The sequence below is a fragment of the Martes martes genome, assembly GCF_963455335.1.
Source record: "Martes martes genome assembly, chromosome: 7".
In the NCBI taxonomy this organism is placed as follows: domain Eukaryota; kingdom Metazoa; phylum Chordata; class Mammalia; order Carnivora; family Mustelidae; genus Martes; species Martes martes.
Genome location: NC_137894.1, coordinates 26,263,315 through 26,288,330, shown reverse-complemented (window position 1 = coordinate 26,288,330; position 25,016 = coordinate 26,263,315). Strand labels below are relative to the sequence as shown.

Genomic DNA, 25,016 nt, shown 5'->3' with positions numbered 1-25,016 from the left:
ATAGGATCATATCATCTGCAGACGGAGATAGTTTTAATTTCTCCTTTCCTATTTGGATATTTTTAATTCTTGCCTAATTGCTCCAACTAGAACTTCCAGTACAATGTTGAACAGCAGTGGTGAAAACAGGCATTCTTGATTTGTTCCTGATCTTAGCAGGGAAGCTTTTAGTCTTCTAACATTGAATTTGATGTTAGCTGTGTGTTTTTCACAAATTCTCTCTACCATATTAGAGAAGTTGTCTTCTATTCCTACCTTTCTGAGTGTTCTTCCTTCTCCCAGAGAACTTGTGCTTAAGATGGAAGATGACAAGAAGACATAACCACTGGGGAACAGTGGCTGAGACCATGTTGTTCCCTAGAGACTGTTAAAGCTAAAAGGAGATGTATTTGGAAAGATTTGAGGATGATACCATGAGCAGATGTTGATACCAGGCTGGAGAGCATGAGATTCATCTTCTGTGCCAGTGTTTCTCACAGTGTGGTACAATTTCAAAATCCCTTGGGTGTTGTAAAAATATAGCTCCCTGAGCTATACACTTTTCTGAATCAGGATCTATAGGATAGGGTCATGGGAAATTGTCTTGAAGCAGAGTCCCAGAGGGTTTGCTTGTAGGCTTAGAGTTGGAAGCACTGCCACGGAGGAAGAGAATGGGATGAGAATGGCAGGAGGAGGATGTGTTGGGAGACATAGCTGTGGCAGCATCCCATCTATTGTGCTTAGGTGCATGGGAGATGCTAAAACATGCTAGCTTCTCTCACCCCATGGAATGGATGGCTTTCCCTGGCTCTAAACATGTGAGTTGTTATAGCTGAACTTGTCCCTCCATCTTAAGCTTGGTGTTGGTTTGTGCAATGCTAGGTATTGTTCTCATGGTATAGTTGGGGGGTAGATATATAAACAAGTATGCAAAGTGTGCAATAAGTGACACAACAGAGGGAAGTGCAAGGTACAGCAAGGGCAGGGGTGGGGTGAGCTCCAACTCTCTTGGAGGAAAATGGGTCTACACAAAGGAACGAAGAGTGCCAAGAATGTAAATGGTTTTAGTCAATATGTATATTTCTTCTTATTGTCTTTAAAAGATAATCATTTAAAAAATAATAAAAATGCCATACATGTTTTATAACACATGTAAAAGTATGACAGCAATAGCACAAAGGTTGGGAAGAAAGAAATGGGAGCACATTATTTTAAGTGTACCTTTGTGCATTATAGATGTATATAGTTATGAATATGAATATTAGAATTATATGTTAGAGAGGAACAGGTATAATACAATTTTAAGTTAGATTGTAAGAAGCTAAAGATGTATATTGTAAATCCTAAGGCAGCAACTAAACTAACAAGGAATTATAGCAAATAAGCCAGCTACAAAAGGAATAATATGGGTCATACAGAATACTCAGTTACTGCAAAATAAGGCAGAAAAAGAGAAAAAGGGAACAAGGAATAGGTGAATAAATAGAAAACAAGTAGCAAGATGGTAGATTTAAACCTAAATATGCAATAATCACATTATATGAGAATGGACTGAATACCTTATGTATAAAGGAACCCACTTTATTTATTTATTTATTTATTTATTTATTTATTTTAACATTTTATTTATTTATTTGACAGACAGAGATCACAAGTAGGCAGAGAGGCGGGGGGAGGGGAACAGCATCCCTGCCGAGTAGAGAGCCCAACGCGGGGCTTGATCCCAGGACCCTGGGATCATGACTTGAGCTGAAGGCAGAGGCTCCAACCCACTGAGCCACCCAGGTGCTCCCCCTCACTTTATTTTTTAAAAAAATATTTAATTAGTTTATTTGAGAGAGAGAGAGAGAGAGAACAGAAGGAGAGGGAGAGGGAGAAGCAGATTCCCCACTGAGCAAGGAGCCCAACACAGGGCTTTATACCAGGACCCTGAGATCATGACCTGAGCTGAAGCTTAGCCGACTGAGTCACTCAGGCACCCCTAAAGGAACCCACTTTAAATATAAAAGCACAGATAGGTTAAAAGTAAAAAGATGGAAAAAACACACAATATTAAAATGGATACAAGAAAAGTAGAGTGGCTATATTAATGTTAGAACAAGTGGATTATAGAGGAAAGAATATTACTAGGAATAAAGGTGGCCATGTCATAAAGGGGTAATCTATCAAAAGGGCATAATACTTTTTAAAAAAATAATAATATTTTAAAGATTTTATTATTTGTGTGAGAGAGGGAGAGAGAGAGAGAGAGTGAGAGAAAACGAGTGGGCAGAGGGAGAGGCAGAAACGGGTTCCCTGCTGAGCAGGGAGCCGGATGAGGGCCTGATCCCAGGACACTGGGATCATGACCTGAGTCAAAGGGAGAGGGTTAACTGACCAAGCTACCCAGGTGCCCCAAAAGGGCATAATTCTTAAAGTTCATGGGCTTAAGAAGAAGAGCTACAACATTTATGAAGCAAAAAGTGATAGATCACAAGAAGAAATAGATAAACCCAAAACCATAGTTGGCGATTCCAGGACCTTCTCCCATTAATTGATGGAACCCTTGAAGCCTGGAATTATTCAAATGTATGTCACACACAGGGGAGAGAATTGCGGTGTATAGAGAAATTTGGCACAGTCCATCATTCTCTGTGACGTCTCTAATCCATGTCTGCTCTAGGCCACCAGGACGAGTATCTCCTCTATCCAGGCAGTTTTCTAAGAAGAGCTTAGGAAATAGACTAAAATATGTTGCCAGCAGGGTCTATCTAGGAACATGAGATAGGGACTAAATCTGCCATGTACACTTGAATATCTTGTTGATTTCAAATTAGAGGTAGGTCAGAAAAGTTTGTGAAAAATAGACTTCCTTTTTCTTATATGGGATATCACTGCTGAGCATATGGTATACATGCACACAGAGTATCAAAAATATTAACAAAAAGTGTAAAATGGTCTTCCAGAGATCTGTCTAACCCATCAAAATAATAATGATCTTATGTTTCATACGGTAATATATTAAGGCACTTACAGTTAATCTGTATTCCTATTAACAGTGCTGACTTTTTTTATCCTTGGACTCACACATTCACTGGTCTGTCTGGGAAAAGATGGCTATGAAAAAAATCTAGCTTTTTTCTCAGGGCCCTTACTCCTTTCATTACCATGGAGTCTTATATCATCTCCCTTGAAAACACGAAGTCTCTCTGGTTTGTTTTGGGAGGAGTACACTTTTGTTTTTTTAGGCAATAGAAATGATTTATCTCTTCAAAAACCAGACCTGTCATAAGCCTATCCAATGTTAATGATTAATTTTCCGAATTTTCCAGCCAATTGGAGTGAATGTTAATCTGATTTCCTCTCACAGGTTTTTTTCTGACTAAAAAAATCTTTCCAAAACCGATTTTTTTGCTTATTTGGTTGAGATTTTAACACTTTTTATACTGCAATGATTTTTCCAAATGAGAGTCTTTCCCATTCCAACCATCTGCTTTGAAAAAAAAGGATTGCATCTTTTATGTCCAAAGTATCACTTAGGCCAAGGACCAGCACTTTTATCTTGCTACATTTGTGTTAACCCTGGAAAAAATGGGCACCACTCTTTTTTATTGTGATTTTCTGGGGGCATATGCTGAACAATCACCAGCTTCTGCTGCAAGCTGGCTAAGGACAACCATGCATGCTTGGGTTTATTACTAATATGTCTACTTTGTATGCCTCACTGGGCCCAGTCACCACCTGAGTGTTGGAAGCCCATCTTTTTAAACTATAAACCTGAACTGTAAACTGCAAAAATCACACCACCAGACCAACTAGCTATTTGAACTATTTTCCTTGGGGGAAATAATTCAAATTGGATCTTAAATGCATCTGATTGTTTTAATGCAAGTAAATCCTTAAATTGTCCTGGTAAATCTCTGTCAAAAAGACTTCCCCAAGCCTTTGGGTATCCTATTAACCCTTTGTGTGATTAGTAATATCCATTCATACTTAACATTCTTGTGTTAACTGTACTTACACATATTATGGGAAAAGTTTTAAACAGTATCTAGAAATTCTTTTTAATATCAAGTCACACCATCTGTAGCAAAACTAGTTGTTTAAACAAAGATTAACATGAACATTACCTATACCTATTTTCCCCTTCTGCTTGCTTGGTTTTAGGAGGCTTTTAAAAATAATTATTTCCTAGACTAACTAGGAATGATAAGTGGAAACAATCAGTTACTTGAAAATATTATGAGATACATATTTTAAATATATTATGAAAATATATTATTTTCATTCTCTATTTCAGGATATCAGTACAGCTTTCCATCTTACCATTTTTTGAATTCCAATTTTCTATCTGATCATCTCTATGTTATTTCTTTTCTGTGTACAACTTCCCTTCTGTTACAATTGATAAATTCATTTTTCCTTTAAAATAGTTATATGAGGGTGCCTGAGTGGCTCAGTTAGTGAAGCATCTGCCTCCGGCTCAGGTTGTGATCCCAGAGTCCTGGGATCAGATCCCACTTTCGGATCCCTGCTCAGCGGGGAGTCTGCTTCTCCTTCTCCCTCTGCTGTTTCTCTCTGTCTGTTAAATAAATAAATAAAATCTTTTAAAAAAATAAAATAAAGTTAAATAAATAAAATCTTAAAAACAAAACAAAACAAAACAACAGGTGCCTGGGTGGCTCAGTGGGTTAAGCCTCTGCCTTCGGCTCAGGTCATGATCTCAGGGTCCTGGGATTGAGCCCCACATCGGGCTCTCTGCTCAATAGGGAGCCTGCTTCCCTCTTTCTCTCTGCCTGCCTCTCTGCCTGCATGTGATCTCTCTCTCTTTCAAATAAATAAATAAAATCTTTAAAAAAAATAAAATAAAATAAAGTAGTTATATGCAACTGATAAATTATTGAACACTACATCTGAAACTAATGATTTACTATATGTTGACTGATTGAATTTAAATAAAAAATAAAATAAAATAAAATAGCATGTAATATTTTATGTAGACAAAATAATATATGTGACATGTCAGTAAGTTACTTTTTAATCCCCCATGATCTTCTTCGTTATTTCTTGTATTCCACATATGAGTGAATATCGGTAAGTTATGAAGTTTAATTTTCATAAACCAATTGGCACATTTTTTGCCCGATCCCTTTGCTTCCTAATATGGGGACTACTTTCTGGAACTTTGTATTTATAATTCCTCTGTGTGTGTGTTTGTGTATACATCTCTCTCTCTCTCTCCCCATCTCTTTATTTATTCTATCTAAAACCATGTAAAGGGATTCTAAACAAGCTTATTTTTAAGCTTTATAGAATTTACATCTTATATGTATTCTTCCATGAATTCCTTTCTTCACTCAACATTATGTACCTAACACTTACCCATATTGCTTTGTTTAGCTGTAGTACATCCAGTTACACTGCTGTGTAAAATTTCATCTGTATGAATATCCTATTGCATGTTGATTTTGTATCTTCCAACTTTGCTGAATTTGAATTTATTAGTTCTAACAGTTGTGTGTGTGTGCATGCATGTGTGTATAATCTTTAGAATATTCTACATATAAGATCATGTCATCTGTGAACAGAGATTATTTTATGCATTTCTTTCCAATTTGGATGCATTTTATTTCTTTTTCTTGCCTAATTGATATGGCTAGAGCTTTCAGTACTACACTGATTAGAAGCAAAACAGGTATCCTCAAATTGTTCTTCATCTTAAAGGAAAAGCTTTCAGTATTTTACCTTTGAGTATGATGTTAGCTGTTTTTTATGGCCTTTATTGTGTTGTAGTTTCCTTTTATTCTTAATTGCTGAACATTTTTATAAGGAAAGTGTGTTGAATTTTGTCATATACTTTTCTGCATCAATAGACAATCATGTGTTTTTTTCCTTCACTCTGTTAATGTTTTGTGTTTCATCAATTGATTTTCATATTTTGAACCATCCTTGAATTCCAGGAATTAATTCCCCTTGGTAATAGTGTATAAGCCTTTTAATACGCTGCTGAACTGACTTGCTAGTATTTTGCTGAGGATTTTTTGCATCAGTATTCACCAGGGATATTGGTCTGTGGTTTTCTGCTCTTGTAGTGTCTTTGGTATCAAGGTAATGCTAACCTCACTGAATAAGTGTCCCCTCTTTTTCAGTTTTTTAAGAGAGTTTGAGGAGGTGATGTTAATCCTTCTTTAAACATTTGGTAGAGTGCATCAGCCAAGCAATCTGGTTCAGGGCTTTTTATTGTTGTTGTTGTTGGGAAGTTTGTTTGTTTATTTATTTATTTTAAAATTTTATTTATTTATTTATTTATTTATTTATTTTTAAAGATTTTATTTATTTATTTGTCAGAGAGAGAGAGCGAGCGAAAGCACAGGCAGACAGAGTGGTAGAGGGAGAAGCAGGCTCCCTGCGGAGCAAGGAGCCCAATGTGGGACTCGATCCCAGGTCGCTGATATCATGACCCGAGCCGAAGGCAGCAGCCTAACCAACTGAGCCACCCAGGCGTCCCAAAATTTTATTTATTTTTTAAAATTTCTTTTCAGTGTTCCAGAATTCATTGTTTATGCACCACACCTAGTGCTCCATGTAATACATGTTGGGAGGTTTTTGATTACTGATTCTATTTCTTAGAATATTCTTATTTTTTGATTGATTACTGATTCTATTTCTTAATAGTTGTAGGTCTATTCAGATTTTTCTTTTTCTTCATTATCAGTGTTGGTAGGTTGTGTATAGCTAGGAATTTACCCATTTTGTCTAGGTTATCCAATTTGCTAACATATAATCATTCATAGTATGCTTTTATAATCCTTTTTTTTCCTGTCAAATGGTAGTAATGTTCCTGCTCTCATTTCTGATTTTAGTGATTTGAGTTTCTCTCTTTTTTTCTTAGTCAATCTAGCTAAAGATGTGTCAATTTTTTTTGATCTATGTAAAGAACCTACTTTTGGTTTCACTGATTTTCTCTATAACTTTTCTCATCTCTTTTTTATTAGTCACCTCTCTCATATTTATTTTCTTACTTCTTTCAGCTTTTGGGTTTAGTTTGTTCTTCATTTTCTAGTTTTTTAAGGTATAAATTTAGGTTGTTGATTTGAGATCTTTCTTCTGTTTAAATGTAAATACTTACAGTTATAAGTGTCCCTCTTAGTACTGCTTTTGGTTCATCCCATAAATGTTGGTATGTTGCGTTTTCATTGTCATTTGTCTCAGGGCATTTGTCTTAAACTGTATTAGTTTGTTAGGGCTGCCATAACAAAGTGACACAGAAAGGGCATTTTAAACAACAGAAATTTATTTCCTCCTAGTTCTGGAGGCTATAAGTCCAAGATCACAGTGCTGGCAAGGTCGGTTGCCTCAAATGCCTCTCTCCTTGGCATGCAGACGGCTGCCTTTATTGCCCTACACACTGTTATTGTACATGAATCTTTGGTGTCTCTTTCTGTATCAAATTTCCTCTTCTTACAAGGACAGTAGTCAAATTGGATTAGAATCCACCCTAATAACCTCATCTAACTTAATCACCTATTTAAAGATAACTCCAAACAGTTATATTATAAGATACTGGGGGTTAGAGCTTCAATGTATGAGGGGCTTTTTTGGTTGGAGGGGGTACACAATTCAGCCCACAGAAGATCTTTTCTAATTTCCCTTGTGATTTCTTCTTTCACCCATTGGTTGGTTGAGTGTTTGGTTTAATTTTCATATATTTGTGAATTTTTCAGTTTTCCTTTTGCTATTGATTTCTGGTTAATTCTACTATGATTGGAAAAGATACATTGTATTATTCCAGTCTTTTAAAATTTATTAAAACTGGTTTCATGGCATAACATACGGTCTATCTTGGCGAATGTTACATGTGTACTAGAGAGGAATGTGTAATTTTGTTGTTGTTGGGTAGATTGCTCTCTGTAGGTTTTTTAGGTCCAGTTGGTCTATAGTGTTGTGTAAGGCCTCCAGATCCATATGTATCTTTTGTTTGATTTCTAACCATTATTGAGAGTGGGGCATTGAAGTCTCTAGCCATTATTGTAGAACTATCTATCCCTTCAATTATGTCAGGTGTCTGCCTCATATCTTTTGGAACTCTGATGTTTGGTGTATATTATTTATAATTGTTATTGACAGCATATAGTTGAGTCATATTTTTTGTCTTGTTTTTTTTGTTTCCGTTTTAATCCCTCTGCCACCTCTGCCTTTTGATTGATGAGTTTAGTATATTGGTATTTAAGATTATCATTCATACAAACAGAACTACTTTTGGCATTTTGTTTTGTTTTCTGTATGTCTTATAGCTTCTTGTCCCTCATTTCCTCCTTTACTGCCTTCCTTCATGTTTAGTTGACTTTTTTGTACTGACATGTTTTGATTCCCTTCTCATTTTTTGGGTGTACGTTTTATTATATTTTCTTTGTGTTTACAGTGACAATTAGATATGACATTCTAAAGTTATAACAACCTAATTTGAACTGATACCAACTTAACTTCAACTGCGTACAAAAATTCTGCTTCTATATAGTTCTGCCACCCTTTGTTATCGATATCACAAATTACATTTTTCTACATTGTGTACCTATTATCATAGATTTATAATTATTTTTTATGGACTATTTTTTAAATCCTGCAGAAAATAACTAGTGGGGTGTTAGGCTGAGGAAGTGGGAAACAGCCTTCATGATTACAACTGATTACAGGCATTGTCTCTGAGCAGCCTGAGCTATAGGTTCTCTTTTTTGCAGTTAATTAAACTTAAAAGCCCGGTTATGCTTGGAGAGAACAAGGATAGTTTCTCTGAAGCTCTGTGTATATCTGGGTGAGAAATCACAGTTTCCTCCCAAATCTTCTAAAAAATGGCACATGAGTGGGTGGCAGGTTTGCTGCTCATTTTCCTTCCTCAGATCTGCTTTCTGTCAATGGACACACTTGGCTGTTTTCCGTGTGATCACTTTTGGGGCAAATCCAGCTTTTCCTAGCCTGCTGGTTTGCTTTTTTCCTTCTGGAAAGGTAGCTTGGGCCAGTGAATCCAGGATAAAACAGGCCAGAAACAAGAGTCAGAGATAGAGAGGGAAAGAGAGACAGGAAGGCTGTGGCATCATTTTGCACTCCTTGTTACTGGTTCTGGGTTCCCTGCAGAGCAGGGCTGTCTTCTGTCCTGTATTGATGGTGTCTACATGATACAGAGCTTGAGAAAGAATGGGAGCAAACCTCTTCCTTTACCACTGATGACCAAACCATTACCTCTCCAGCATGTTCTTTGCACTAATCATTGTCTCTTGTCTGGCCTTTAGAAATGTGAATCTTCTCAGAAATGTTAATATATTAGGTATTTAATATTTTTAACGTTCTTAGATACTATTTTCTTGATAAAATGACATAAGCACTATAGGACTACCAAGTGTTTGGATCTAGAAAGAACTAGGGTGTCTGGAGCTAAGATAATGGTTATAGACAGGGGAGGGCTAGGAGGTGTTGCTAACACACTGTATCCATCTTGCAGGTTGGCATAGATGGGTCTTAGTTACAATCATGGCAGCAAGGTTTCTTGATAATGGTGGACTTGAATCAATTCTAGCTGTTTAAAATTTACTGCTTAAGGATCTAAAATGTGGCTAATACCCAGGGCTTTGGGGACAAGGATTTGTTCTCTTCTGTAACTGAAAGGCATAGTAAGGCTCTCTGTGGACCATAAGGACCAAGATACTTCTTGCCCAGTGACTCCACTTCTAGGAATCTGTCCTAGGAAACTTTTGGGGGCACATACAAAGACTTATCTACTAGGACTTTCATAATGTTTGTTACTTATATTAGTAAAGAAGTAGAAATTCCCTAAATTTCCAACAGCAGAGGATGGTTTTGCCTAATGTGGGGATCCATGTAATGGAATATGATGCTAACATGTAAATCACATTGTAGAAGAACATTTAATAACACAGAAATGTTAATGACTTATCTAAGTTAAACAATTAGAGAACAAAACAGCTTATTTTTTGAATGTATGTCTGGAAACTCATATATTTGAAGCTGACTTTATTATTTTTTTATTATGTTCAATTAGCCCACATATAGTACATCATTAGTTTTAGAAGTAGTGTTCAACAATTTGTTAGTTGCATATAACATCGAGTGCTGACTTTAAAACTATTCAATTATATGTAGAAAAAAAAAGATTGAAAGGAAGTTCTTTATTTTTTGTGTTTTAACTCTTAAATCCCACTTAGTTAACAAACATTGTAATATTTTCAGTGTAGTAATTCAACACTCCCACACAACACCCGGTGCTCATCATGACAAGGGTACCCCTTAATCTCCATCACCTATGTCACCCATCCCCCCATCCACCTCCCCTCTGGTAACCATCTATAGATAAGCTTGTATCTTTGAAATACAGAATTATATATAATCATTTTATCCGTTATCCTCTTCTGTAGTTTCCAAATTATTCAAATAAGTATTGCCTGCTTCTAAGTTTATAGGCATATATGAATTTTACACATGTATACACAGAGTATATATGAAAATAGACACTGTTGAATTTTGTGAATTTTGACAACACCTGGGCTTAGATGTGAAGTCAGAGAAATGTCAATGAGATTTTTTTTTTCAGAAGGAAAAAAGTTCAGGAATAATATAGATCTCATTAATGTTTTCTACCTTAATTAAGTCAGAAAGAAAAATCACTCTGAAATATGTTCCTTGGGTAATCCTGAATCTTCTCTATATGCAGTTTGTGAGTTTTCTATCTTCCAGGACAGAAGGTCAGGGATCCTGTGAAGTAACTTGGTCTGAAGCCCTCTCTGAGCCTCCCTTCTTTGCAAAAATGAAATGGACTGGGAACAATGGAAAATAATGCCTGGAAAATGTAAAATTAAATTTAAATTTGGAATAGCCTGAAGCCTTTGGGAAATTTCCTAGCAAAACTCATTTTATTTTTGGCTCTTTAGAATCATAACTAAATATTAAAAAGCTTAGAAACTACTTCCTATATATTTAACTACAATTATAAAATACTGTGTGTAAACAAAGTGCAATAGGAATGTTAAAAAATGAAATCAGCCAGATGTGTTCACCTCAGAGAAAATAAAATGGACTTTTGACTTTTCCCCATTTTCAATTTTTCCTCCTTCGTGGCTGTAAGGTGAATTCTCAGCATTGTGCAATGTGGCACTGCCATGAGCTCTGCTGAGAGCCTGTGGATAATGCTTTCTAAGGAGCAATGGCACCTCCACTCTCTTGAACATTCTCTGCTCTTCAGAGGGTCAGTGGTATTTCTGAGCCCATTATTGATCTGATAATGATTTACAAAACTGTTTCATGGAGTCAAAAAGGCACCTCATGCAAATAAGCTATGGTTACTGGGATCTAACGAATTCATTAAGTATTTAAGCACTGACATTGAACAGGGTACCAGTTAAGGTACCCGATAAAACAAGATGGAAATATCATGGCAGCCATTCATAAGAGGCTCACAGTGTAATAGAAATAATTGAATTGAATTGAAGCCAAACTATGCTTACCATTTATATCTCCTAATTTAGTGTGACTCACTTTAGTGAGTTTTTCCTTTTAATCCACATTAATCAGATGAGAAAATGGAAGTTCAGAGTGGTTAAATAATGTGAGTGAGGTCTCGGTAACAGTCACTTTTCCCAGGAACGCTATGTAACAGACCACCTCAGGGAGTAATGGAAAACACTGGATATTAGTTGACTCATTGAGACATTTATCTAAATGTGCCCGAGGCCCTTCTTCATTTACAGTTATGAGGCAAGAAAAATTTAAAACCCAACTAATTGTTTAAACCAGTCTGAACAGCTAACAGTTGAAGTGTATAATGATTAAATCACTCAAGTGGAACTCATCTTCCATCTCTGCTGTCATGTGTGGTATTTAGGGCATCTATTCTATACCTTGTTCTCTGCTGTGCTCTTCTTCCTGGCTGTTAAAGCTCCTGAGGACAGAGTCCTCTCTTATCTGTGTTCCCCAGTAAAGTATGCAGGGCTGCCCAGAGGTGTACTCAGAGAATACATTGCTGGCCCAAGACAGACTCCCTTCCAGGCTCTGGTGTGGAATGGTAGGTATTGTTGGGCACAGCTCAGGGCCCTGGTTTTATCCACTCATGAGACCAGAGTCGTCTTGTCCGTTGTCACAGGTGCATGCCGGAATGAATGGAGAAAGAGGGTGGGAATATTTTTTTTTTCCCTTTCTCTGCCTTTACTATTATTGTCCCTGGTGAGTGTTTCATGGCATCCACAGCAGCTCTGTGTGGCCTGGGATCCCTGGGATCCTTTAGGAAAGGCAATGTATTTGTGTGTAAAATGATATATTCCCAAAAGTTAATAATGAAAATTATTTCTGCAGCTTTTCATGAAAAGCTGGTTGCTTTTAAACGTCATGTGTCCTTGAATGAGGACCATATACGCTTGTGGGCTCTCTTGTGCTCTCTTGAGCTCCTGATTTGGATAAGTTTATGGTGGCCCTTCCTCTAGTGCAGGCCAGCACAGTGGAGGGGGTGTCCCTACAGTGTGAAGCTTTGCTTTGTTTCACTTGTGGCTTCCATCCCCCTGAGAGATCCATCGTTGCCATTTTATCATTTCATTTTGACCCTGTGGGCGCTGAGTTTTGCTGGTCTTCAATGGGAAGCCAGTAGGATATTTTAAATGTGTGATATTTAAATACTGTGATCTTAGGAAGTAGAATTTTCTGAGTATAGAAAGGTCCATCAGACTCTGAACAGTTTTCTCCATGAAAAGTTCTGCATGGAATTGCAAAGCCTGAAAGTATCAATCCTACAGTGTCCGGTCTCTTATGTGCTTCTGTTTTGCATTGCCAACCTGGTTTATGCTGGCGAGGAGAGTTGTTTCTTTTTTTCTTTTATTTTTTATTATTTATTTATTTATTTTTTTTGAGAGTTGTTTCTAATGGTCTCTTTTAAACTCTAGCTTTTTACAATTCAGTTATAACTTATGTAAAATTTATCACTGAATTTCAGGCATGTTCTTGGATATAGCCCCAATTACCAGTGAACACTTCCACCATTTTTGCATTGGTGATCTTTTTTCCTTCACTGTGTCTTTCAGGTCTCACTCTTCTTTACCTCAGTTCTTCAGCTCCAGGTCAAAAGACCCCTGTTTTACAGAAAACACCCCTTTGCTGAGAAATTCCTCACAAGAGAAAAGGTAAGATTCCCCCCAACCCACTTCTTGTAAAATTAAGAAATCTCTGAGCATTGCCCTTGGCATTTATGTTGGAGAATTTCTTTCCTGAGAAATATACAGTGGAAAAACAGTCTCTTCAGTAAATGGGAAAACTGGACGGCTATATGTAGAAGAATGAAACTCGACCATTCTCTTACACAGTACACAAAGATAAACTCAAAATGGATAAAAGACCTCAGCGTGAGACAGGAATCCATCAGAATCCTCGAGGAGAACATAGGCAGTAACCTCTTCAATATCAGCCACAGCAACTTCTTTCAAGATACATCTCCAAAGGCAAAGGAAACAAAAGTGAAAATGAACTTTTGGAACTTCATCAAGATCAAAAGCTTCTGCACAGCAAAGGAAACAGTCAACAAAACAAAGAGGCAACCCACGGAATGGGAGAAGATATTTGCAAATGACAGTACAGACAAAAGGTTGATATCCAGGATCTATGAAGAACTTCTCAAACTCAACACACACAAAACAGATAATCATGTCAAAAATGGGCAGAAGACATGAACAGACACTTCTCCAATGCAGACATGCAAATGGCTATCAGACACATGAAAAAATGTTCATCATCACTAGCCATCAGGGAGATTCAAATTGAAACCACATTGAGATACCACCTTACACCAGTTAGAATGGCCAAAATTAGCAAGACAGGAAACAACGTGTGTTGGAGAGGATGTGGAGAAAGGGGAACCCTCTTACACTGTTGGTGGGAATGCAAGTTGGTGCAGCCACTTTGAAGAACAGTGTGGATATTCCTCAAGAAATTAAAAATAGAGCTTCCCTATGACCCTGCAATTGCACTACTGGGTATTTACCCCAAAGATACAGATGGAGTGAAAAGAAGGGCCATCTGTACCCCAACGTTTATAGCAGCAATGGCCACGGTCACCAAACTGTGGAAAGAACCAAGATGCCCTTCAATGGACGAATGGATAAGGAAGATGTGGTCCATATACACTATGGAGTATTATGCCTCCATCAGAAAGGTTGAATACCCAATTTTTGTAGCAACATGGACGGGACTGGAGGAGATTATGCTGAGTGAAATAAGTCAAGCAGAGAGAGTCAAGTATCATATGGTTTCACTTATTTGTGGAGCATAACAAATAACATGGAGGACATGGGGAGATGGAGAGGAGAAGGGAGTTGAGGGAAATTGGAAGTGGAGATGAACCATGAGAGACTATGGACTCTGAAAAACAACCTGAGGGTTTTGAAAGGGCGGGGGGGTTGGAGGTTGAGGGAGCCAGGTGGTAGGTATTGTGGAGGGCACGTATTGTATAGAGCACTGGGTGTGGTGAAAAAACAATGAATTCTGTTACGCTGAAAAGAAATTAAAAAAAAAAAAGAACTCATGTTTCATTGGAAAAGTATAATGTGTAGGCATTTGTCCTGGGCACATGGAGCACAGAAACACGCCCTGGGATGCCAAGCTGTGCCTTGTCATTCCACACTGAAATAAAGTTCTCGGACACCAATCAGAGCAGTTGTGCAGGGCTGCATCGGCAAGGGAGAGCAGCAGCAGCTGAGTCCTGCACATACCATTTATTTATTTATTTATTTGCTCATTTATTTATTTATATCAGAAATGCAAGGACAGATGCCTCCACGTGTGGGAAAGAAGTACAAAGGGATTGCAAACATCTTGAACCAAACTTGCATTTTCCCCTGTGCAAAGGCATGCAGGGAGTCAGTCATGGGATAAGGGAGGAGTGGGTTGTATGGGCTGGCAATTGCCAGGTGCAGAAAGAGGAGACTGGGGGTTACATTCTTTCCTAGCTCCTAACTTATGCTCTGCCCCCAGGGATCATCGGTCCGCTCTTATCCCACCATTGCGTTCAATAGCTCAAGAACAGGAACTCTCCTGCTGTTCCAGCTGCTTCCACAGTCACTCCTTAGGGCATACCGTATATTTTCTAAGAGTAACTCCAAGTGCCTCATGCCAAAAACCACTGCAGAGGAACAGAACATGGGTCAGGTTTGCCTATAAAAAGTTTTTCTTCTGCAAATATCTTCTCCCATTCCGTGGGTTGCCTCTTTGTTTTGTTGACTGTTTTTTTTTGCTGTGCAGAAGCTTTTGATCTTGATGAAATCCCAAAAGTTCATTTTCGCTTTTGTTTCCTTCGCCTTTGGAGACATATCTTGAAAGAAGTTGCTGTGGCTGATATCAAAGAGGTTACTGCCTATGTTCTCCTCGAGGATTCTGATGGATTCCTGTCTCACGTTGAGGTCTTTTATCCATTTCGAGTTTATCTTTGTGTACTGTGTAAGAGAATAGTCGAGTTTCATTCTTCTACATATGGCTGTCCAGTTTTCCCAGCACCATTTATTGAAGAGACTGTCTTTTTTCCACTGGATATTTTTTCCTGTTTTGTCAAAGATTATTTGACCATAGAGTTGAGGCAACCCACGGAATGGGAGAAGATATTTGCAAATGACAGTACAGACAAAAGGTTGATATCCAGGATCTATGAAGAACTCCTCAAACTCAACACACACAAAACAGACAATCATATTAAAAAATGGGCAGAAGATATGAACAGACAATTCTCCAATGAAGACATACAAATGGCTACCAGACACATGAAAAAATGTTCATCATCACTAGCCATCAGGGAGATTCAAATCAAAACCACATTGAGATACCACCTTACACCAGTTAGAATGGCCAAAATTAGCAAGACAGGAAACAACGTGTGTTGGAGAGGATGTGGAGAAAGGGGAACCCTCTTACACTGTTGGTGGGAATGCAAACTGGTGCAGCCACTTTGGAGAACAGTGTGGAGATTCCTCAGGAAATTAAAAATAGAGCTTCCCTATGACCCTGCAATTGCACTGCTGGGTATTTACCCCAAAGATACAGATGTAGTGAAAAGAAGGGCCATCTGTACCCCAATGTTTATAGCAGCAATGGCCACGGTCACCAAACTGTGGAAAGAACCAAGATGCCCTTCGACGGATGAATGGATAAAGAAGATGTGGTCCATATACACTATGGAGTATTATGCCTCCATCAGAAAGGACGAATACCCAACTTTTGTAGCAACATGGACGGGACTGGAGGAGATTATGCTGAGTGAAATAAGTCAAGCAGAGAGAGTCAAGTATCATATGGTTTCACTTATTTGTGGAGCATAACAAATAATATAGAGGACAAGGGGAGATGGAGAGGAGAAGGGAGTTGAGGGAAATTGGAGGGGGAGGTGAACCATGAGAGACTACAGACTCTGAAAAACAACCTGGGTTTTTTTTTTTTTTTAATTTTTTATTTATTTTCAGCGTAACAGTATTCATTGTTTTTTCACCACACCCAGTGCTCCATGCAATCTGTGCCCTCCCTAATACCCACCACCTGGTTCCCCCACCCTCCCACCCTGCCCCTTCAAAACCCTCAGGTTGTTTTTCAGAGTCCATAGTCTCTCATGGTTCACCTCCCCTTCCAATTTCCCTCAACTCCCTTCTCCTCTCCATCTACCCTTGTCCTCTATATTATTTGTTATGCTCCACCAATAAGTGAAACCATATGATACTTGACTTTCTCTGTTTGACTTATTTCACTCAGCATAATCTCTTCCAGTCCTGTCCATGTTGCTACAAAAGTTGGGTATTCGTCCTTTCTGATGGAGGCATAATACTCCATAGTGTATATGGACCACATCTTCCTTATCCATTCATCCGTTGAAGGGCATCTTGGTTCTTTCCACAGTTTGGCGACCGTGGCCATTGCTGCTATAAACATTGGGGTACAGATGGCCCTTCTTTTCACTACATCTGTATCTTTGGGGTAAATACCCAGCAGACCTGACGGATTCCCTGGGGAATTCTATCAAACTTTCAAAGAAGAAATAATACCTATTCTCCTGAAGCTGTTTCAAAAAATTGAAGCAGAAGGAAAACTTCCAGACTCTTTTTATGAAGCCAGCATTACCCTGATCCCCAAACCAGGCAAAGACCCTACCAAAAAGGAGAATTTCAGACCGATATCACTGATGAATATGGATGCTAAGATTCTCAACAAGATCCTAGCAAACAGGATCCAACAGCACATTAAAAAGATTATCCACCATGACCAGGTAGGATTCATCCCTGGGTTACAAGGATGGTTCAACATTCGCAAATCAATCAATGTGATAGAACAAATCAATAAGAGAAGAGAGAAGAACCACATGATCCTCTCCATTGATGCAGAAAAAGCTTTTGACAAAATCCAGCATCTGTTCCTGATTAAAACGCTTCAAAGTATAGGGATAGAGGGAACATTCCTGAACTTCATCAAATCTATCTATGAAAAACCCACAGCAAATATCATCCTCAATGGGAAAAAGCTTGCAGCCTTCCCATTGAGATCAGGAACACGACAAGGATGCCCACTCTCACCACTCTTGTTCAACATAGTATTAGAAGTCCTAGCAACAGCAATCAGACAACCAAGAGAAATAAAAGGTATCCAGATTGGCAAGGAAGAAGTCAAACTCTCTCTCTTCGCAGATGACATGATTCTTTATATGGAAAACCCGAAAGACTCCACCTCCAAACTACTAGAACTCATACAGCAATTCAGTAATGTAGCAGGATACAAAGTCAATGTCCAGAAATCAGTGGCTTTCTTATACACTAACAATGAAAATACAGAAAGGCAAATTAGAGAATCGATTCCATTTACTATAGCACCAAAAACCATAAGATACCTCGGAATAAACCTAACCAAAGAGGTTAAAGATCTGTACTCGAGGAACTACAGAACACTCCTAAAAGAAATTGAAGAAGACACAAAAAGATGGAAGACCATTCCATGCTCTTGGATGGGAAGAATAAACATCGTTAAAATGTCTATACTGCCCAGAGCAATCTATACTTTTAATGCCATTCCAATCAAAATTCCACCAGTATTTTTCAAAGAGCTGGAGCAAATAATACTAAAATTTGTATGGAATCAGAAGAGACCCCGAATTGCTAAGGAAATGTTGAAAAACAAAAATAAAACTGGTGGCATCACGTTACCTGATTTCAAGCTTTACTACAAAGCTGTGATCACCAAGACAGCATGGTACTGGCATAAAAACAGACACATGGACCAGTGGAACAGAGTAGAGAGCCCAGATATGGACCCTCAACTCTATGGTCAAATAATCTTTGACAAAACAGGAAAAAATATCCAGTGGAAAAAAGACAGTCTCTTCAATAAATGGTGCTGGGAAAACTGGACAGCTATATGTAGAAGAATGAAACTTGACCATTCTCTTACACCGTACACAAAGATAAACTCGAAATGGATAAAAGACCTCAACGTGAGACAGGAATCCATCAGAATCCTCGAGGAGAACATAGGGAGTAACCTCTTTGATATCAGCCACAGCAACTTCTTTCAAGATATGTCTCCAAAGGCGAAGGAAACAAAGGCAAAGATGAACTTCTGGGACTTCATCAAGATAAAAAGCTTCTGCACAGCAAAAGAAACAGTCATCAAAACAAAGAGGCAACCCACGGAATGGGAGAAGATATTTGCAAATGACAGTACAGATAAAAGGTTGATATCCAGGATCTATAAAGAACTCCTCAAACTCAACACACACAAAACAGATAATCATATTAAAAAATGGGCAGAAGATATGAACAGACACTTCTCCAAGGAAGACATACAAATGGCTACCAGACACATGAAAAAATGTTCATCATCACTAGCCATCAGGGAGATTCAAATCAAAACCACATTGAGATACCACCTTACACCAGTTAGAATGGCCAAAATTAGCAAGACAGGAAACAACCTGGGGTTTTGAAGGGGCGGGGGGTAGGAGGTTGGGGGAACCAGGTGGTGGGTATTAGGGAGGGCACAGATTGCATGGAGCACTGGGTGTAGTGAAAAAACAATGAATATTGTTATGCTGAAAATTGAAAAAATAAAAAAAAAATGGACCCCCCCCCCCAAAAAAGTTTTTCTTCTTTCCAAGGTTTTGAGGGCAGGAATGTGCAGCTGATGGTATAAAGGTCGGTGCAGGCTGTGTATCTCCACTGACCAGCCTAGTAGCTACCTGTTAAAGGCATTTTTCAAAGTTAAATTAATTAAAATTAAGGTTAAAAATTCAGTTCTTCAGTTACACACTTCAAGTGGCCAATGAGCATGACTACCATGCTGGAGAGGACAGAAAAGATGCCCATTGCCACAGAAAGTTCTAGTGCACAGCATTGTTCTAGTTACACTGGCGTTAGCTTTCTTCTGGACACTTCTAAAAGAAGTTTCCTTGGTTTCAGTTTTTGTTACAGTTGTATTTGTTCACCAGTTGAGGGAGTCGTGATAATCATTCCTTACACGTAAGTATTTCCCAGTCACAAAACTCTTTATTTTCAGTATTGATTAGTTTGCAGCACGGTCAGCATCATTTGTTATTGTTACACATTAGTTTCACACAGCCTAATTTCCATCTTTGGGCTTCTCTTTATGAATAAGACTATTTTTTTTTCTTATTGTAAGCCAGTTTGAAAGCAGTTACACCTGTTGAGCTAGTTGGGCTTGAGAGGCATAATTGGTTTCTAAGATCACAGCCCATTATGTCAGTGTGGTTATCCCATGAATATTCCAGGCAATACATGAAAATACTAGGCTTTAGTGCAACTTCACTAGAGTCAAGTGTATCTGAACTGAGGGTTTGTTCAGAAGCCCAGAGATTCAACTAAAAGTAAATGGATGTGTCCACATGTCATTCTGAGAAAAGTTTGTGATTCCTTTTGAATCATCCTTCTAGATAGAGGTTCCATTCTTGGGTCCATCGAATCCAGCACTGATGTTCTCCACTCTTGCTCATGCTCATGTATAGGTTGAATGGAAAAGCCAGGTAGACCATCTTCCCTATAGCTCTATTATGGAAAGACAACTGTAGGCATACACCACTCATTCTCCTTCAAGAAAAGTGTGACAACTAAGTATTGAGAACTCCAGCACAATCAAAGAGAAAGCAAATACTGAAATGAACTGGAGTTGGTCTGAGCCAGAAACAGCTTTATTGGAAAGTTCCGAACTCAGAACAAACTGGTGTTTTTTGAAGGTCCACAAATCATATGCATGACCTCAAACGATTTTCCTTAAGCTAAGTGCTCTGTGATGTCAAGAAAGACCCAGTCCCACCAGTTTGACAGCACTAGAATGTCTGTGGTCCTTTTAAAAACCAGAATTGGTTTCACATTTCATACTTACCACTGAAATGAAATCTTATTTTGGAGATGCTACTATTTCTGTGAAAATAACCACAAAGACTTGCTTTCCAGGTCATGGTGCACGCCTATTTGCCACCCAGATTTCATCACTGCTGAAGAATCTTGGGGAAACAGCTCAGCTGAGTGGGAGGGAGGATCCCTGCTGATAAAAGACTTGGCTGGTTCCTCTGGATCTGCCTCCCAAGAGAGGGGGAAACCTCTGGACAGTGCTCATATCAGGTTCCGTCTTTTGAAGCTGAGGTAGGAAGACTTCGAGTGCTGGCACTGGCACAGGGTGATGGTTGTACAGAGCATCCCTGGGACTGGGCTGGGGGCAGTTCTCACCCTCACTGCATCCTTCCCAACCAGCAGAATGAAGTTGAGAAAGAAGGGTTTTCACATTTGGCCAGGCTGCACTTTTCCTGGAAGGTTATCTACATCTTCTCCAGGCCCTAGAAGATATGTAAGGAAGCACTGCTAATCAGCATGGAGCCTGTAGGGCTACAGGACAGCCCAATTACAGACATAAATGACTAACATTTATCTATCTACACTCCTTCTTGTTTATGTTGTGGGGGGTCTTCATGGCATGACCTCGGTTTGCAGATGGAATCAGTTCACTTCAGCAGTTCCTGTGGGGTTTGTTCATTCTATCTATCTAAGCTATCATTTATCTATACCTATCATCTATCTATCTCTATCTATATCTATTTATTCACTTATTAAAATATTTAATTAATTAATTTATTTGACACAGAGAGAGAGAGTACAAGCAGGGGGAGCAGCAGGTAGAGGGAGAAGCAGAGTTCCTGCTGAGCAGGGATCCTGATGCAGGACTTGATCCCCGGACCCCAGGATCATGGCCTGATCTGAAGGCAGACACTTGACTGACTGAGCCACCCAGGTGTTCCCCCACCATGGTGTTTTTTTTTTTTTAATATTTTATTTATTTATTTGACAGACCGAGATCACAGGTAGGCAGAGAGAGAGAGAGAGGAAGGGAAGTAGGCTCCCCACTGAGCAGAGAGCCCGATGCGGGACTCGATCCCAGGACCCTGGGATCATGACCCGAGCCGAAGGCAGAGGCTTTAACCCACTGAGCCACCCAGGTGCCCCCCCCCCCCAACATGGTGTTTTAAAAGCTGATATTATCCCTGGTAGTTGGTGATGAAACATGTTATTAGAAGGGTTGGCTCTAGTGCCAGGGCTCATCCTTCAGGAAACTGCTGTCCAGCCTGGTGTGAGCTGGGACCCTGAGGCTGTGAGAACGGGGGTTTCTGGTAGTGGTGGTAGAAAGGCTATGCTTGCACACACAGAGGAGGGCTTAGGCATGCATGTATGTGGGAAAGCTGAGGGCATTATGTTGCACCATGAGAATGGTCTAGCCAGAGCTGGAGCACTTTTCTCTCTCCCTGCTTTGTCTACTGGGCTTCTATGGGTACATTTACCTAAAGAAAGGTTTTGTTGAGAGACACATGTTTGAAAGTGGCATCTCTAAGAACAGAATAAGGCTTGAGGACCAGGACTATCAGGTCCTCATTCCAGATATGCTCTGAGGTAGTTGAGGCACCAGCAGAGGCAGACACATCCATTCAACTATCTCCTTGTCTCTTTGTGTTTCCCTCACTATACAGCCTTGCATGGGCTTCTACTAAAATGGTCTGTGGGAAAGCTCATGCATAGGTGAGGAGACACTTTGTAGCTATCAAATAATAGTATTATTATTTGTCTACATTAGGGTACCTGTCTTTTCTGAAACTGTTTGAAGGCCTGATTAGAAATGTACATATCTGCATGCCCAAAGTGCACCTGTTTGTATGCTGAGAGGCCCACTCTCATTGTTCTATTGACCCTTCTATCAACCTTGAGAGGTAGATGAAGGAAGGGACTTCAGGGAGGATAAGGATTTTGCCTGGGGTCATGTAGCTTATGGGGGGGGGGGTAGGCAGGGATGTGACCTCCATATCCTCCACCTCTTCTTGACTATGGAGATTGTGTTTCCCAACATGTTTTCCAGCCAACAGCATTGTTTTTTCATGATTACTGGTCTCAGCTGCCTGCATAAATGTGACAAATATTTGGCCACAGAGTCTGCTATGAAATTCAGTAAATTGTGTGAAAGTGTGTAAATAGGGATCTGGCCCTGAGGACCACCAAGGATGGTGAGCTCTGACACTGTTAACACACTGCCTTAAATGATTGGTTCACAGCTTGAGAAGATGCCAGGTACTTCAACTGTCCCACACCATGGAGAAATTAAACCAAGTACATTTGGGACTTTACATTCTGTAGTTGCTTTATCTTCTAGGATTCATGGAATAGTTGCATTGAGCTTGCCACTGAACTAAAAGACTTAATGTCATTCTTTTTAACAGTTTAAAACTTACCATGTATGGTCATTGGGAAACTTGTAAAACATATTTTGGGTTGTCAGCTTTGCTGTATATGGCCATTATGTAGAAAAAAAATTGTGTTTAGGATAGCTAAATCAATGTCTCATGCTTTAAAAAAGAAGTATCATTTTGATTCCCATTTATTAGTTACTATTTTTGAGTATAATTGACATAGAATGTTCCATTAATTTCATATATACAACACAGTGTTTCAACAAATGTATATGTTATGCTGTCTTCAAGTGTACTAACATTTGTCACCATGAAATGCTTTTAAAATACCACTGACTATATTCTCTATGCTGTGCCTTTTATTCCCATGTTTTGTACGTTCTATAACTGGAAGACTGTATCTCCCACTCTTCCTCACCCATTTTGCTCATTACCTCCCTCCCTCTGGCAACCATTAGTTGTTCTCTGTATTTATAGGTCTCAGTCTGCTTTCTGTTTGTTTATTCATTTGTTTTGTTTGTTCCGTATATGAGTGAAATCATTTGGTATTTGTCTTTCTCTGTTTGACTTATTTCATTTAGCATAATACCTTCTAAGTCCATCCATGTTGTCACAGATGGCAAGATCTTGTCCTTTTTATGGCTGAGTAATATTCCATTATATGTAAATGTAAACACACACACACACACACACACACACATCCCACATATTCCTTATCCATTCATCTGTCGGACACTTGGGCTTCATCCATATCTTGGTTATTGTAAATATTATTAAAATAAACAAAAGGGTGCACATATCTTTTTGAATTAATGCTCTCTTTTTGGTAGTAAAGCAAACTGAATTAATGTTTTTGCTTTCTTTTGGTAAATACCCAGTAGTGCAATTACTGGATCATATGGTATTTCTATTTTTAATTCTTGGGGAGATCTCCATACCATTTTCCACATTGGCTATACCTATTTACATTTCTACCATTAGTGCATGAGTGTTCCTTTTTCTCCACATCCTTACCAACTCTTCTTACTTCTTCTCTTTTTTATTTTAGCCACTGGGTTAGGTGATATCTCATTGTGGTTTTGATTTGTGTTTCCCTGATGATGAGTGATGTTGAGCATCTTTTGATGTGTCTGTTGGCCATCTGTATGTCCTCTTTGGAGGACATCTATTCAGGTCTTCTGCCCATTTTTAAAATTGGATGTGTGTGTATGTGTGTGTGTGTGTGTGTGTGTTGAATTATGTAAGTTTTTCCTATATTTTAGATATTAAGCCTTTATCAGTTGTATCATTTGCAAATGTCTTTTCCCTTTCAGTATGTTGCCTTTTGTTTTGTTGATTGTGTCTTTAGTTTGATGTAGTCCCAGTAGTTTATTTTGGCTTCTGTTTCACTTGCCTTAGGAAACATATCTAGAAAAATCTTATGATGGCCAATGTCAAAGAAATTATTGCCTAGGAGTTTTAGAGTTTCACATCTCACATTTAGGTCTTTAATCCATTTTGAGCTTATTTTTATGTATTGTGTCAGAAGAGTAGTCCAGGTTTATTCTTCTGCATGTAGCTGTCCAGTTCTTCCAGCACCATATATTGAAGAGACTGTTTTTTCCCTATTGTATATTCTTGCATCTTTTGTTGTAGATTAATTGACCATATAAGCATGGGTTTATTCTGGAGTGTCTGTTCTGTTCCATTAATCTATGTGTCCGTTTTTGTGCTAGTACCATGTTGTTTTGATCACTATAGTTTTGTAGTATATCTTGAAATCTGGGATTCTGATACCTCCAGCTTTGATTCCCATTTAAATAGGGCTGTTGCATCAGAGAAATTAAAATAAAAACCACATTGAGATACTAACTTGCACCAGTTAGAATGGCCAAAATTAACACACAATAATCAACAAGTGTTGGAGAGGATATGGAGGAAGGGGGACCCTCTTATACTGTTGGTGGGAATGCAAGTTGGTGCAGTCACTTTGGAAAACAGTGTGGAGATTCCTCAAAAAATTAAAAATAGAGGTACCTTATGACCCTGCAATTGCACTACTTAGTATTTACCCCAAAGATACAAATGTAGTGAAAAGAAGGGCCATCTATACCCCAATGTTCATGGCAGCAATTGCCACAATTGCCAAACTGTGGAAAGAACCAAGATGCCCTTCAACAAATGAATGGATAAAGAAGATATGGTCCATATATACAATGGAATATTACACAGAAGGGATGAATACCCAGCTTTTGTATCAACATGGAGGGGACTGGAGGAAATTATGCTGAGTGAAGAAAGTCAAGCAGAGAGAGTCAATTATCATATG

At 38.7% G+C, this 25,016-nt stretch overlaps 1 protein-coding gene across 1 annotated transcript in view; it reads left to right on the top strand.

Moving 5' to 3' along the window:
• Positions 1-25,016, top strand: part of OCA2 (OCA2 melanosomal transmembrane protein) — a 392,247-nt gene that overhangs the window by 28,778 nt on the left and 338,453 nt on the right. The window contains exons 2-3 of the mRNA XM_080808622.1: positions 13,035-13,133; positions 20,436-20,624. Coding sequence (XP_080664748.1) covers positions 13,035-13,133; positions 20,436-20,624 — 288 coding nt within the window. The remainder of the gene's footprint in view (positions 1-13,034; positions 13,134-20,435; positions 20,625-25,016) is intronic.